The sequence below is a fragment of the Propithecus coquereli genome, unplaced genomic scaffold, assembly GCF_000956105.1.
Source record: "Propithecus coquereli isolate 6110/MARCELLA unplaced genomic scaffold, Pcoq_1.0 Scaffold578, whole genome shotgun sequence".
Classification (NCBI taxonomy): Eukaryota; Metazoa; Chordata; class Mammalia; order Primates; family Indriidae; genus Propithecus; species Propithecus coquereli.
The window spans coordinates 560,918-576,943 of record NW_012151707.1 but is presented as its reverse complement, the minus strand read 5'-3'; the positions used below and the strand labels follow the sequence as shown (position 1 = coordinate 576,943).

The window sequence follows — 16,026 nt, the reverse complement described above, 5'->3', positions numbered from 1 at the left end:
CCAAAATTTTGCAGGGTGGATGAAGGGTTAGGTTTCTTGAAAGCAGACATGTCAGTTTCCTTTCTCTCTTCCTGGTCACTGTTCCAAGGTCCAAGTAATTGTAAGGTGCTTCGTCATCACAGCTTGCTGGGGACAGGTTCTGCAAATTATTCACACCCAGTCCTACAAATTGTAGGCCACACCCTGACCTATACAACTTTTCATATCCGCTGCCTTGAGGGTTCTCAGCACCACATTCTTTTCCTTAGTCTCTTCTCTTGTTCCATATGTCTGCTTTACCCCACGCCCCATGAGGGCAGAAATATTATTGGTCTTTTTTTTTTAAATCATTTCAGCCATATAGAAAGGTTGCAGGACAAGTTCAAAAAATTCTTGTATACTCTTCACCCACATTCCCAGTTCTTTTGTTTGTTTGTTTGTTTTGTTTTTTTGGGACAGAGTCTTGTTCTGTTGCCTGGGCTAGAGTGCTGTGGCATCAGCCTAGCTCACAGCAACCTCAAATTCCTGGGCTCAAGCGATCCTTCTGCCTCAGCCTTCCAAGTAGCTTGGACCACAGGCATGCGCCACCACGCCTGGCTAATTTTTTCTATATATTTTTAGTTGTCCAGCTAATTTCTTTCTATTTTTAGTAGAGACGGGGGTCTCACTCTTGCTCAGGCTGGTTTCAAGTTCCTGAGCTCAAACGATCCTCTTGCCTCGGCCTCCCAGAGTGCTAGTATTACAGGCGTGAGCCACTGCACCTGGCCATTTCCAGTTGTTAATATCTTACATTTGCCATTCATTTTTATCAGTTTCTGTTTATGTATATACATCATTATGGGCTGAATTGTGTCCCCTCTAAAATTCAGTGTTGAAACCCTAAACTTAGAATGGGACTGTATTTTGAGATAGGAACATTAACGCGATAATTAAGTTAAAATGAGGCTGTTAGGGTGAGCCCTAATCAGATCTGACTGGTGCACTTATAAAATGAAGTTAAGACATACAGAGAGAGACACCAGGGATGCAGGTGCACAGAGCAAAGGCCACAACGCAGCAAGCACACAGCTATCTGCAAGCCAAGGGTGGAGGCCTCAGGAGGAACCAACCTTGTCAACACTTTGATCTTGTACTTCTAGCCTCCAGAACTGTGAGAAAATAAATTTCTGTTGTTTTAAGACACCCAGTCTGTGGTATTTTATGGTAGCCCTAGCAAACTAATACATAACATTATTTTTTTCTGATCTATCTGAAAGTAAGTTGTAGACATGATGTTCCTTTATCTTTAAAAGCAAGTACAGTACATTCTCTTACATTACCACAATATGATTAGCTAAATCAGGAAATTAACACTGATACGATGCTATTACCTAATTATAGACTTTTTTCATATTTTTCCAATTGTGCTACAATGTCATTTATGGCAAAAGAAAAAAGAAAAAAAAAAGGAAAAAAAAAATTTTGGTCCATAATCAAATCCGGAATCACGCAGCATTTAGTTGTCCTATCTAGAACAATTCCTCATTGTTTGTCTTTCATGGCCTTGACCTTTTCAAAGAGCACGGGTGATTTATCTGATTTATCTTGTAGAATATCTCTCACTTTGGGCTTGTCTCATATTTCCTCATGATTAGATTAAGATCTACTAGCATGTTCCAAAACTTCAGGGCTGTGTTTTTTTCCTGGATAGTTTTAGTATACTGGGTCTGTGATCTCTCTTCTCAATGTGAAAATGAGAAATTTGTAACAGTTTTTAGGAGACTCATTGGTTTAGGAAAATAATTTCATTAAAATTTTCAGACTTGTTAAAAGCTACGAAGTGTTGTGTCCTCAATGCATCATATCAGAAGGCACATCATGTGTGTTTGTTCTGTTATTGGATGATGTTAATTTTGGTCACTTGGGTGAGGTGATAACTGTCAGTTTTCTCCATTGTAAATTTACCATTTTCTTTTTTTGGTATTAATATTTTTTTGTGTGTGAGGGAAGAGATACTTTGAGACTATACAAAAGGGCTGCCGGAGAAAATACAGGAAGCCCAGTTGAATTTGAATTCCAGATAAACAACAAATACTTTTTCAAGTATAACTATGATTTCCAAAAGTTTTTTATCTAAAATTCCAACTTAATTGGGTGTATTGTGTTTTCGTTTGCGAGATCTGACAATCCTATATGTAAATATCTTGCTCCGCATCCAACTTTCACCCAGTTGTTTTGACATCCATTGAGGACTTTGAATCAGATTTTACTATGATTTTGCCAAATGGTGATTTTTATAACCTCGTCAATTCTTCTACATTCATTTGTTGGTATTCTAGCTGCCTGTCTTTTCATCCTCCTTTTACAGTGCCTGGCACACAGTAGGCGCTCAGATATTTCGGTTCGACAAATGAATGAATGAACTTTCGCTCGCGGTGGCCGGGCTTCAGTGACAGGAGCTGAGTCAGGCAGGGGCTTGACTTTCTCAGCCAATCACAGCATGTTACCGAGGCTCCCGAGCCTTCCAGGGCCTCGCTCTAGGCTCTTCTCGTTCCAATCAAAAGCAGGGCTCTTCTAGGCTTTGCTTACGTTTAGTGAAGACAACCGATTGGCTCCTTCAGCTCCAGCGGGCCCAACAGACAGCCAGTGGCGTGGCGCAGAGACCAATGGGAGTCGGCGGGAGGCGGGGCCTGCCACGCGGCCGCGTTATAACCGCGCTACCCCAGCGCGCGCGCTTTCCTCCCGGCGCGGGCACCGGCAGGGGTTATGGCTGCAACTTCCCTTATGTCCGCGTTGGCCGCTCGGCTGTTCCGCCCCGCGCAGAGCTGTTGTCTTCGCCATCGCCCCTTCCACCTCGCGGCAGTTCGGTAAGTGGGTCTGGGAGCTGGGTCAGCATGGAAAGCCGAGGGGAAGGGAGGGTGGAAGGCCGCCCAGGAACGTCCTCCCTGAGCATCTCTGCCCCGGCGGTGGTGGCCGCTGAGGGGGGTCTGGCGGGGTGGCCTGGCACCGGGAGCCAGCCTTTCGGAGGGAGCCGGTCTCTCGCGTGCTCCCGGCATCGCCAGGTCTTCTCGGAGCCAGTCTGCCGGCGGGACCGGGCCGACAGTGCGGAGCGAGGGTGCAGACGGGCCTTGGGCGTCCCAGATTACGTGGGAGCATGCGAAGGTTACCGGCCAGAGCCTGCCGGCCGCCCCTGGCTGTGATGCCGAGAGTTGTCTTGGGGACAGCAGGGAGACCCTTTGGCGAGCGCCAGGGAGGTTCAGAGAGAGCAGCGTTGAGCGAGCCGTCCCTGCCCGGGACCCTAGCGGCGGAGGGCGTCGGTGCAGTCTGATGAAATCCGCGAGCCGGCTTGCTCGCTGGGTACCCGCACGGGCCCCGCCTTCGGGGGTGGGTGTGGCTCGCGCTGCTCCTTAAGGTGCCCCTTGCTCGCCAAGAATGAATGCACTGTGGTCACCAAGGCTTTGACTGCAGCCCACTTCGAGCCGGTTAGTGCCAGGCCGGATAACTTGAGATGGTAAATACCCAGGAGGTTGCCAGGGGATGGGAGGAACGGGGAATGGAGAGTTATTGTTTCATGACGACGTATAGTTTCACTTTTATAAGATGAAGAGTTCTGGAGGTGGTTAGTGGCGATGATTTCACAATATAAATGTGCTTAATACCACTGAACTGTACGCTTAAAAATGGTTAAGATGGTAAATTTTATGTGTATTTTGCCTCAATAAGAAAAAAATAGAAAAAAAAAATACCCAGAAGGAAAGGAAAAGCTCTATTTGTATTTCTTTATAGAGGTTGATTTTTCCTAATCTCTCCGGACCTCAAACTCCCATTTCTAAACTTAGGTTGAAGGGAGGCTGTGATTTCTCTCCCTACATCTGTGCACCCTCTTTCCTGTCAATCTTTAGAGCGTTCGTATTGCTAGAGGCCTGCGCCTTATAACTGCAGCCCCTTCTTTTTTCCAGCAAACGTTCACTGTGCCTGACACTGTGCTAGCCTGTGCAAAGTTAGAGATGATAAAAACTCTTCTTTCCTTAGTGGAACTCACGTTCCTGTCAAATGCAATTTCCTCTCAGGGTTAGAGACATTTCCAAAGCGCTGCTTGTTGGAACACAGAATGTGTATTAATGAGTTCTTTAAGGAAGACTTGGAAGGGGACATTCTTTGGTTAGACGCTGACCTGCCTTTCCAACCTCATCTTTCATTGCTGTCTGTTCTCTCCCCTATCCCGCCTCCTGAGTGCTGGCTGCATGTGCCTTGGGGCAAGACCTTGTTATAGGCTTTTGTGATTGAAAAGAGATTTATAAAGATCCTCCAATTCATTCCCCAAAGAACTAGATCAGTTTGCTTACACTCTCCAATAATAAATGCTCTTTTCACCTGCCTTCCTGAATGTACAAGTAGGCTCCACATCTCTGAAGGCAATCCACAGTATCTTTACTGCACATTTGGTATTTACAGTTTCCATGTATTGCTTTGCTTACTGCTGGCTGGGTAAATGTAAAACAATTATATCTTTTTAAATATATGAATCCGCATGTATTCCTTTTATTTTTGTTTAGTATAAAGGTCTCAGGAACATAAACCTCATGGTTGGAGAGAGTACTGTGGCCTAGGAGACAGTCATGTATAGGGTAAATGGACTTTGGAAGCAGAAGTTTGCATTTTAATCTTGTTTCTACTATTCTGAGTTTCCTCTTCTGTGTAGCAGGGTTATTACTAATAGCCTCAAGGTAACTGTAGTCGTATATAAAAGTCTTAGCAAAATACCTAGTGTTTAATAGATGTTGGTCCCATTCCCTTTTGTGTCTTTCTTACTCATTACTGGTCCCATTAATTAGTAGATAGTAAAACTCTTCCCCAAATAACTTGATTTTGAATTGTAAATTGCCCCAATATTAATTTTTCATGGAAAATTACAGTATTGTGAGCTATTGAATTAAGAGGAAAATGAAGATGCTACTGACTTGGATTTTAGTTCTGAATTTTATTTAAGTAGTCCTCTTGATTTTCTAGTCTGTTGATTCATTATGTTAATGGAAATTTTTCTAAATACATCTGTGAAAGCATTTAATTCCTAGATAAATGTTAGCTAATATGATTGTAATTTCTTCTGGGCATGGTGGCTCATGCCTGTAATCCTAGCACTCTGGGAAGCTGAGGCAGGAGGATTGCTTGAGGTCAGGGGTTTGAGACCAGCCTGAGCAAGAGCGAGACCCCCGTCTCTACTAAAAATAGAAAAAATTAGCTGGGCAACTAAAAATAGAAAAAATTAGCCCGGTGTGGTGGTGCTCAGCCTGTAGTTTCGGCTACTCAGGAGACTGAGGCAGGAGGATTGAGGCAGGAGGATCACTTGAGCCCAGGAGTTTGAGGTTGCTGTGAGGTAGGCTGATGCCACCGCACTCTAGCCAGGGTGACAAAGCAAACCTCTGCCTGAAAAAAAAAATATAGTAATTTAAGGATTCCCTGTGGAACTGAGCTGAGTTTCCATTGCCCTGTTTATTTTAGGGTAGTGGTTTACTTTATCTGCCTGTTGTCAAACTGATGGGAAGTTTGTTAATAACTCACTCCCAAGGCTGTGTTCCATGTTTTGCAGAGTTGTGGGAAGGGCTAAGACACAGTTATATTGCACTGTGGCTTTGTTTTTGGCTTGTATTAGTCTTTGACTTTTTTTTTTTAAAGCAAATTGGCATAACATCCAGAACCTGCCTTTGGAAGCAAAGATTGGGACTTGGAACACTGGCTTCTCCCAGAACCCTGTGTCCTTAACTTTAGTATATCAATTTTATCTGAATGTGCTGCTAACATTTTATCTAAGTTTATTGCTTTCAAAAGAAACTTTTTATGAAGTACAAACAAAGTCTTCACTGAGTATTTATATATATAGGATATAAACATAAATATCTCCTTATGAGTATGTATACATAAATCTGTTATATATTAAGGGTATATATGTATGTGTGTGCATATATGTATAAATATATATAAAGTCAAGAGAAGAGAGGATGGAATTAGTTTTATTGAACATATATGCCTTGCACTTTATATATGTTATTTCATTCAATATAAATGACTGTCCTAAGCCCTTTTTAAGTAGTCTTTCACTCTGTAGTGTTCCAGGGTTGGAAATGTATTTCTGGCTTGGGGCAGGTATTCCAGGTACTAATATATATCAGGAATGTTGCCAGGAGTATTTGTATCAGCAAAGCCCTTTTATTGAAGTCCTCTTCTACTCTAATTCTGAAATGGATTTGTGAATGTTAACATGTTTTCAATTCTTTAACAGACCATGGATATAAATTAAATGCTATTATGTATGTTGTGCCATGCTACTATCATTACATAAAATGTGGGTAAAAGTATTTGATTTGCTATAAAATTATGAGATCTTGACCCGCTCGGCCCTGACCTGCGGGGGTCGCCCGCAGCCGGGCTTGAAGGGGCGGGGGCGTCGCCGCCTCCTACCCCCTAGGGCTCCGCCTACCTTCGGGCGTCCGCGGACTGAGCCCCAGAATCACCTGATTCCTGTCCGGAGTCCCCCGGAGATGGCTGAGGGGCCGACGTGGAGGCGTCCCGGTGGCTCGAGACCTGTAATGGCCAGATATCAAGGTGAAGTTCAGAGTTTGAAATTGGATGATGATGCAGTTATAGAAGGAGTAAGTGACCAGGTACTTGGGGCACTTGTGGTCAGTTTCGCTTTGGTTGCTACCCTGGTATGTGCACTTTTCAGAAATGTACATCAAAATATTCACCCGGAAAACCAAGAGCTACTAAGGGTGCTTCGAGAACAACTTCAAACTGAGCAGGATGCACCCGTTGCTGCTCGACAGCAGTTCTACACTGACATGTACTGTCCGATCTGTTTACATCAAGCCTCCTTCCCTGTTGAAACAAACTGTGGACACCGTTTTTGTGGTGCCTACGTTATTGCTTACTGGCGATATGGTTCATGGCTTGGGGCAATCAGTTGTCCAATCTGTAGACAAACGGTAACTTTACTCCTGACGGTATTTGATGAAGATGATCGGTCTCAGGATGCTGTACGATTGCATCAGGATATTAATGATTATTACAGCTGAAGGTTCTCAGGGCATCCCAGATCTATTATGGAAAGAATTATGGATCTACCCACTTTACTGAGGCATGCATTCAGGGAAATGTTTTCAGTCGGGGGCCTTTTCTGGATGTTCCGCATTAGGATAATACTTTATTTAATGGGAGCTTTTTTCTACCTTATATCACCTCTAGATTTTGTGCCTGAAGCCTTGTTTGGAATTCTAGGCTTTCTAGATGATTTCTTTGTTATCTTTTTGTTGCTTATCTACATCTCTATTATGTATCGAGAAGTAATAACCCAAAGGCTAACCAGATGAAAAAAAATGAGTTTACTAGATTAGAATACGTGAGCTAATGTATAAAATGAAACTTTCATGGCAGTATAAAGCATTTGATTATCATTTGACAAATGCCTAGCAATGTATAACCGGAACTTTTACATGTTACAGGCTCTAATGTTTAGAATTACAATGATCTACAATTATATCTTGATTCTGTGTTGTCTGGAAAAAATATGGAATTACATAAAAAGGGATGCTTTTATATCTTTTTCTTTTCCCTAAAATTACTTAAATTGGCTATATAGTAAGATATTGTCAAATGTACTGTTTATCCAATTTATCCTCCTCAATGGGTACCTGTATGATAATATATAGCTATGAAACTCATCTAAATATTTTTATTACAATAAAATCTTATACAATTTGGGGGAAAAAATTATGAGATCTTAATACTTCACAGGATGTAGTACATATTAATGTAAAATTTAGATATAAAATTATTGCATTATATCTAAGATGTTGAGATTTGGCTTAAAGTAGGTATTTAATCATAGTGCAAATAAAAAGCAGGCATTGAAAACAAAGATTGTTAAAGCTTTAGAATTCCATTGTAATTAGCAAAGGCCTTGAGAATTAATCCTGTGTGACCATACAAGATATTCAGTACCTTGATGTTATCCCTGAGAATTAAATGAATGTCATAAGGGGAAAATGATGTTTCATTGGTCTTGAGGTTGGAGTAGTCCTCATGACCCTGAGGACAGAAATCTAAAGGGAAAGACTTGTTTTCGTGGGATCTTTTTGCTTAAGGAAGGGATGCTTACCTTACTTTAAGTAATGGGTGCTTTATTGTAAGGACCTGTGTGGAAATAAGAAATCTGGAATTTTCCATATTTGGGCTTCATGGAAGCCAGGAACGACTGTGTAACCAGTTCTTGTTGGGAAGAGACGGCCTCTTGGAGATCTGCACATGGTTTTAGGAACTGGAGAGTCGTCTAGGTCCTGAGTTTTCTCGGTGCTCCATCTGTGGCAGCAATTTTCTGATTTCTTGCCCTAATTGTCTCCCGTTGATGTGACTGCTGTTCCCTCTGTCTCTTCTTTTTGTGTCTTTCTCCTGCTGCTCCTACGGGTCTTCTGTGGTTCTGCTTTGAACTCCCTCAGGGAGAAGCTCTTAAAGATTCAGCTAACTGTCACTGTTGCTGTTGGGCTAAGCTTTTGCACCATCCGCATTGCTGGCCAGCCTAGAAATTGTTGCCCTCGGTGTCAGATATTCACTTCTGGTCTGTCAGCTTCAGATGGCTCAGTGGGGTCCTCTGGAAGAGCACACTGCTGCCTACAAGAAGGAAACTCCTCTGGTCCCCTTCCTTCCCCTTCTTACCAGGAAAGTCTTCCCTAGAAGTGGCTATGGAGAGTGGTCGGCATTTTGAGGTTTGACTCGTCCAGTATATCGTTTATTGGTTTAACTATGTAACATAATTTGTATATTTAAAAGCATTATAAAAATTAAAAGCTAATCGACTAACTGGGAAATGATTTGAAATACATGACTAATGCTAACAACGTGGGCAAAATAGGAACTACAAATGACATATTAGCATAAAGGAAAAACTTTATAGTGGGAAGGAGTCAAATGCAAATTAAAACTGTGAAAGCTTTTTCTTTTTTTCTTTTTGTTAAGCCTGTCACTTTAGCAATGATCAGGAGGCAGGGTGGTGGTGTGGCAGTTAACAGCCTAGACTCTGACATGAGACCCAGCTTGGCTGAGTACTGGCTGTCAGTCAGTTAAACTCTCTGAACTTCAGATTAATGACAGCAACTATTTCTGTCAACTTTATCCCCTAAACATGCTCCTGGACACAAATTTACCACTTTGAATCTGTCCTTCAGATTTCGGTTGTCCTTCAGGTTAGGCACCATGTGTTTTAATCTAAGTTTTAAATTTTTGGTTTTTAATAATAACTTTTTGTTGTCTGAGCTTTACTTTTTACAAAAATTCAAGCTATTTGATTTTGTAACTCTGTTGCTTTCTACAGAAACGAAGCTGTTGTCATTTCTGGAAGGAAACTGGCCCAGCAGATCAAGCAGGAAGTGCGGCAGGAGGTGGAAGAGTGGGTGGCCTCTGGCAATAAACGACCCTACCTAAGCGTGATTCTGGTGGGAGAGAATCCTGCAAGTCACTCCTATGTCCTCAACAAAACCAGAGCCGCTGCAGATGTGGGTGTGTGTCACTCTCAAACTCCAACCACTGTTACGCTGAGGTTTATGCAAGGCAAACTCTATTGTGATTTATGATTCCTTTTTCTGATTAGAAAACCCAAGCAGAGGAGGCTAATGTGATTGAACTGTATCCAAAACTTTGTCATAAGGAAATCAGGCTGTATCTGTTGGGGAGGTTTATAGACGAGGAAAGGAGGAATATGGTTGCTATTCTTGGTGTCTTCTAGAATATAAGCTAAATTCTGTTCTTAGTCTTAACATTTGACAGGTGACCTTGAACACATTTAACATTTGCTGTCCTTGAGCAATAACGAGTCTTGGACTGAGGTGGGGCGTCGGCAGTTGAAAGCAGTAGGGGAACAATTGAGTAATACGGTATTAGGAGACCTCAGTGATGTGGTTAAGAACACAGTCATACATTTGAAGGAAATGACTCTGACTTCTGAGAAATGGCTTTCAAGTTTTTCATCGATGTAGTCCAAAGGCAATCATGCAGTTTGGAAGCAGTTCGGGTCTGGGTGATGAAAGGTTTGTGTTCTAGGTCTTGTGGTGCTGTAGACAAGAGGAGGGTGGGCTCAGATATGCCTCCACCTGCTCATATGTGGGCCGGTGGGCTGAGCACCAGGTTCCCTTTCCTTCTGATGGGCTGTGAAACCAGTGTTGTGTCTGGGCTGAGCCACCGGCCCCTGAGCCCTTGGTGTACTCTATTCTTTATCACTGAGGATGGAGGCCTCCTGCCCTTTTAATTGAAAACCTTTAGAAACCCTAGAAAATAGCATGCCATGATATTTTCAGACATTGGGAGGTAGCACCGTACAGTGGAAAGAACGACTTTCAAACCAGAAAGATTGGCTACCTCACTAGCTGGCTTGTTTTTTAATTTTTCTGGCTTAATGAGAACTGCATAGAATAATGTCCAGGAAGTATTTAGCTAGTATTACCTAGTGTATATATTTGTGAAATTACTTTTTGGGTTCCTTGTGAGCTGATTCAGTTTTTCAGCTGGTGGGGTGAGTGCGATGATAAAAAACTTGTGCAGTAACAGAGCATGGCAGGCAACGTAGCAGTGCTCATCAAATGCCTCAATATTTTTTTAACCACAAAATTTTCTTATAATAGGAATCAACAGTGAGACAATTGTGAAACCAGCTTCAATTTCAGAGGCAGAATTGTTGAATTTAATCAATAAATTGAATAATGATGATAATGTGGATGGCCTCCTTGTTCAGCTGCCTCTTCCAGGTGAGTTTTGGACTCTGCCATTTAAAAGGATTTCTGAGGAGTGGAGGCCTTGTTACTTGTTACACCTCACCCTTCATGGGAGTTTGACTTAAAGGCAAGGTGAACTCAGAAGAGTGAATATTTAATTAGAAATGGGACATAGCTACTCAGAATACCAATTACCCCCTGATTTAGCATTGAGATCTTAATACAAGGGACAGTGGGGGAAAGTAGTTGTCACAGAGGATATTGGCTTTGATATTGGCACTTGGCTTTGCTTGATGCGAGTTCCTTCTGTGCAGGTGAAGTAAATCATAGAAGGGGAATGGATTTGCATGACAAACCAGAAAATCTGGAGTCAAGCAGCTCTACTAACAGAGATTTAAGACAACCACACTGATTTCTTTTTCAGAGCACATTGATGAGAGAAAGATCTGCAATGCTGTTTCTCCAGACAAGGATGTTGATGGCTTTCATGTAATTAATGTAGGGCGAATGTGTCTGGACCAGTATTCCATGTTACCAGCTACCCCTTGGGGTGTGTGGGAAATAATTAAGCGAACTGGTAGGTATATTCCAGAATTGTATGTCTGTGTTAGTATTATAATAGTAGTGCTTGAGATTACCTCTCTTAACAGTTGCCTCTGGCAATTTTCGCTCTTTAATCCAGAAGTCTCAGTGAAGGAAACTTAAGATTTAATAGATTTAATAGTGGTCACAGCGCACATTTATATAACATTTTGTAGCTTACAGAGTGCTTTCTCCTGTTTTGTTTTAGCCCTCAGCATGTGTAGCAAGTGATAGCTCCAGTTGACTGATGAAGCAGCTAGCTTAGTGAGCTCACTATCAAAATTGGATTCATGTTCTAGGCAATCTGACTTCCTTTTCCTTTTGTGCTCATTCTAAGATAGACTGGCATTACTTTTAATGCAAATATACACATATTTTTATAGGTATTCCAACCCTAGGGAAGAATGTGGTTGTGGCTGGAAGGTCTAAAAATGTTGGAATGCCCATTGCAATGTTACTACACACCGATGGGGCACATGAACGTCCTGGAGGTAAGGAAATTGCTCTCAGAGCAGTATCCTCTTCTTCCTTATGTGAGAACCTTCCGTGGCCATCCTGTGGGTGTTTGAAAGTATTAACTTTGTTATGCTTTGTATTTGTATTGTAATTTTGTTAACAGGTATTCAGGGAGTAACCTTTATAGAGAAGCTGTACTCAGTGTCGCCAGAATTTCTTTATTACTCATTTATTAGGGAACTAGCCTCAGAAATAAGTTTAAGTTTTGAATATAAGCATGGTTGTGGACAATTAGAAATTTCCAGTAATAGCTTTGATAGTTGGAGCTAAGTAGCAGTTTTTATTCAAAGTTAGTATCCTGTTCTGTGTCATTTGGTGGAAAAATTCTGAGACCATTGTAAAGAATTAAATTGATATGACTATAATGTATCAAGTTCTGTTAATTTGTCTGAGAAAAGGCCTTATAAATCAGTTATGTTGATTATTATAATAAGGCCTTATATAATTATATCAGAAACAATGGCAGAACTGTATTTTCAGATATTTTTCAATATACATTGGGGAAAAAAAGACAAACCTTGAGTAATTTTAGTGACATTTTGCTTAGAAAAGGTAAAGTTCTTGAAAGACTGTTAAATTGAATAAGGAATAAACTTAATTATATATGGCTCCAATAGTATAGCTAGAACCAATGGTAAAGCTGTAAGAAATTACATATTAATTTTAAAATGTAAATGACAGCTGTCCAGAAAATATTAATATGATACAAGTATTAAATCAATTATTTTACAGAGATGTTGACTTTCTATCATGACTTGATTAGTTGAGACCTAATCCAATCCCAGCTTTGATTCAGAAATCAGGATATCTATTTTTTTCTCTATAGGCGATGCCACTGTTACAATATGTCACCGATACACTCCCAAAGAGCAGTTGAAGAAACATACAATTCTTGCAGATATTGTAGTATCTGCTGCAGGTAAGAACACAAGAGAGAGGGAAGAAGGACTTCATCTCAGAAGTAGGAGGTTGTACCTCTTAGAATTTGCTTGCCTGGCTGCCATCCATTCCCCGAAGTAATGATACTTTGAGCTGCCTATGAAGATGAGGATAGAGTTGTGGTTGGAATATTGGTTTCTGGCGTTCCGTTATAGACTGCATGGGTGAAGGTTATTCCCGAAGCCTCAAAATATTTCTATTTACTATATGAAATTTAAATGGTTCCTTCATTAATATTTTTAATAGGTGTTTATAAAACATGTTAATTTAGTCTTCCAGGACTCTTGAAATTGAAATTAGATAAGAATCTGACAGGTAGAATCTTCTTTTCAGTACTAAGTTAATTATTCCTATCTCCATTTCCAGGCATTCCAAATCTGATCACAGCAGATATGATCAAGGCGGGAGCAACAGTGATTGATGTGGGAATAAATAGAGTTCAAGATCCCATAACTGCTAAACCCAAGTTGGTTGGAGATGTGGATTTTGAAGGTAAATGGTATAATTAAAAGAAAAAAATCAATAAATATTTTCTTAATGGACATTTAGGACAGATCCTTTACTTTTAATTTAACTTTTAAACTCATGTTACCTTAGTAATACTGTTTAAAATACTTTTCACAAGAATTAAGAGAAAGTTTTTAAAAATTAGAGCCATTCTAGAATTATCGTAGATGATCATAAAATTATGGAGAGCATAATTTTCAGAGAGGTGTTTTTTCCTTTAGACTATTTCATACTGGAAACAACTTCATGACTTTTAACTAGTCTGAAAATTTAATGAAGTGATTTTCCTAAACCATTGAGTTTCTTAAAAAGTGTTACAGATTGTTCAGTTTCTCACTGAGAGGAGAAATCACAGACCTAGGAAGGTAAAATGGTCCAGGAAAAAGCCATATTCTGGAAATACTGGAATATGCTAGTTCTTCCTCCCCCCCCACCAAAAGAACCTCTAAAAATGGATATCTTTCAGTTCTTAAGGTATCATGTTTATCTGAATTTTATGCTCATAATCCTATTCCTAGCTTTCTGTTTTTATTAAAGCTGTCAAACCCATGGCTAGATATCTAAGGATTTTCCCTTTAAAATTGGGTTAAAAAAATCTTTACAGAAAATTACTTTGGTGCTTTGGCAAATTACATGTAAATTAAGAAAATATCGTAGGCAAGCATCAAGGTAATGCTTATTATCATAGTTGTAACTCCCATACGGTTAACCTACTGCAATGTTTCTTTTTAAATTTGTTTAATATGGAGGAAAAGTATGGCTGGTAAATTGTAGATTATTTAGATGTACAAATGTTCATTGAACAACTATTTATCATGTGCATGTTATTTCATTAGTGTGTTCAAAAACCTTTACTCTTGAGTAATGTAGATGTGATTTTTAAATAAGTTTGAGACTTATAAAGGTGCTTTTATATATTGCTTTTTCTTTGCATGCTTCTTTCATAATATGTTAAAGTATATACGTGTCCTTTGTCATAATTGAAGCAGCCTGCCTTGTCTTGTTTCTATGTAGGAGTCAGAAAAAAAGCCGGGTACATCACTCCAGTTCCTGGGGGTGTTGGTCCCATGACAGTGGCAATGCTAATGAAGAACACCATTATTGCTGCAAAAAAATTGCTGAGGCTCGAAGAGCGGGAAGTGCTGAAGTCTAAAGAGCTTGGAGTAGCCACTAATTAACTGTTGTGTCTTCTTTGTCATGAAGAGCATTCCAAGCCAGCTCAAGAAGCAAAGCAGGCCACTAGAAATGCAATATTTTTTATTTATTCTAATGAAATGGTTTAAAATGATGCTTTGTATTTATTGAAAGCTTAAATGGGTGGGTATTTGTGCACATGGCTCTGCAGTACCTCACCAAGGAGCATTCCAGTATCATGCTGGGTCATGTGATGTAGCCAAGAGCAGCCATTAACCTAGGGACTAACACGGGAGACATCATGACATTGAGAATGGATGCTTCACTTTGTCAAGCCACCTCTGTTAAAAATTTGCCTTTTCTAGGATTGCATTTCCCAAGTGCTATTCCAATAAGAGTTGATACTCATTTTAGGTTCTAAACCTTCTGAGGTCAACTGGTCAAACCAAAGGAAAAATGTTGCTAGAGAAAATTAGGGAAGAAGTGAAAGGGAAAAAATGGTGGTAATTGAGTAGAAAAAATTACTCTACTTTGTATATGTATTGATGGATAACCAGGTTTATCCAAGTAGAACTGAATTGGCTAGGAAAAAAGAAAACCTACCTGTTAGTAGTTTTCCTAAGCTGTTTTTTTGTGGCTCAGTCATTTGCTATTAGTCTTCATTTTATATATGTTACCCATCAGTGAGGTCTCCCCATTTTAGTTTTCTATGACTGAAAGGCTTATTTTATAAATTATTCATATGTATTATCATATTTGACTTTTGCTACATACTTAAATTTCATTGTTAAATTTTTGTATTGTTAGAGGGTATCTATGGTTTCTTTGGGATATGTCGAAACCTATTTTTGAAAAACAAAACTTGGGCTTGATAATCATTTGGGCAGCTCATAAAAGTATGCAACTTACTTTTCCACCAAAGAATTGTCAGCAGCTGCCTGCTTTTCCATGATGTACCCTGTTGGCTTTCCCAAAAGATTTTTAAGAGCTTGAGTTAGTATTGAATTTATTCGGACTTTCTGATTAAAGGGTTTTTATTTTTCCTTTTTTAATAAAACACATCTGTGTGGAATGAATTTCTGAAATGCTGTCTTTGTGCTACTGTCTTAGTTGTTACCTAACTATAGTTTCTCACAGTCAATGTGCAGACATTCCTATAGTTGGTAACACTCGATCCTATGGCCTTAAACAGGTTTAAAGAGCTGTGGAGGAACCAGCCTAGTCCTCTCAGTATTATGTCGTGACAGGTTTTGCCAAGCCAGGAGCTTAATCTGTAAGATTCATTTAAGGGGGTAGCCTCTTTTCTCTCTTTCTCTCTCTCTCTCTCTCTCTCTCTCTCTCTCTCTCTCTCTCTCCTCTCTGTGTGTGTGTATGTAAAGCATTAGTTTGATTGGACAGATTGGAAGATGTTTGCTATGCATATGTTGAGTCCAGGATGGGCCCTCGTGTGCTTTGGTTTCATGCAGGCAGAAGGAGCTCCTGCTCTAGGCAGCTTGCAGCAGAAAGAGAAAGCGGAACAATTGGGGAGTTCACCTCTCTCCCACCTTGTTCCTCTGCCAGCTGGCTTTATTCTTTTTTTTTTTTTTGAGACAGAGTCTCACTGTGTTGCCTGGGCTAGAGTGCCGTGGCGTCA

General features: G+C 40.3%; 1 protein-coding gene and 1 pseudogene across 1 annotated transcript; both read left to right on the top strand.

Annotated features, from left to right (window-relative positions):
* The first annotated feature begins 2,642 nt into the window (after positions 1-2,642).
* On the top strand, positions 2,643-14,857 carry MTHFD2 (methylenetetrahydrofolate dehydrogenase (NADP+ dependent) 2, methenyltetrahydrofolate cyclohydrolase). The gene is made up of 8 exons (XM_012658205.1): positions 2,643-2,825; positions 9,323-9,507; positions 10,626-10,748; positions 11,140-11,292; positions 11,681-11,788; positions 12,640-12,732; positions 13,119-13,244; positions 14,274-14,857. Exons 1-8 carry the CDS (start codon positions 2,725-2,727, stop codon positions 14,435-14,437), a joined length of 1,053 nt encoding a protein of 350 aa, XP_012513659.1. The 5' UTR covers positions 2,643-2,724; the 3' UTR covers positions 14,438-14,857.
* On the top strand, positions 6,537-7,325 carry LOC105821497 (annotated as a pseudogene).
* Positions 14,858-16,026: the final 1,169 nt, after the last annotated feature.

Coding starts and splice junctions, on each gene's coding strand:
- MTHFD2 (XM_012658205.1), top strand. CDS start 2,725: ATGGCTGCAACTTCCCTTATGTCCGCGTTGGCCGCTCGGCTGTTCCGC. Junction 2,826..9,322: donor TTCCACCTCGCGGCAGTTCG/GTAAGTGGGTCT, acceptor TGCTTTCTACAG/AAACGAAGCTGTTGTCATTT. Junction 11,293..11,680: donor GGAAATAATTAAGCGAACTG/GTAGGTATATTC, acceptor ATATTTTTATAG/GTATTCCAACCCTAGGGAAG.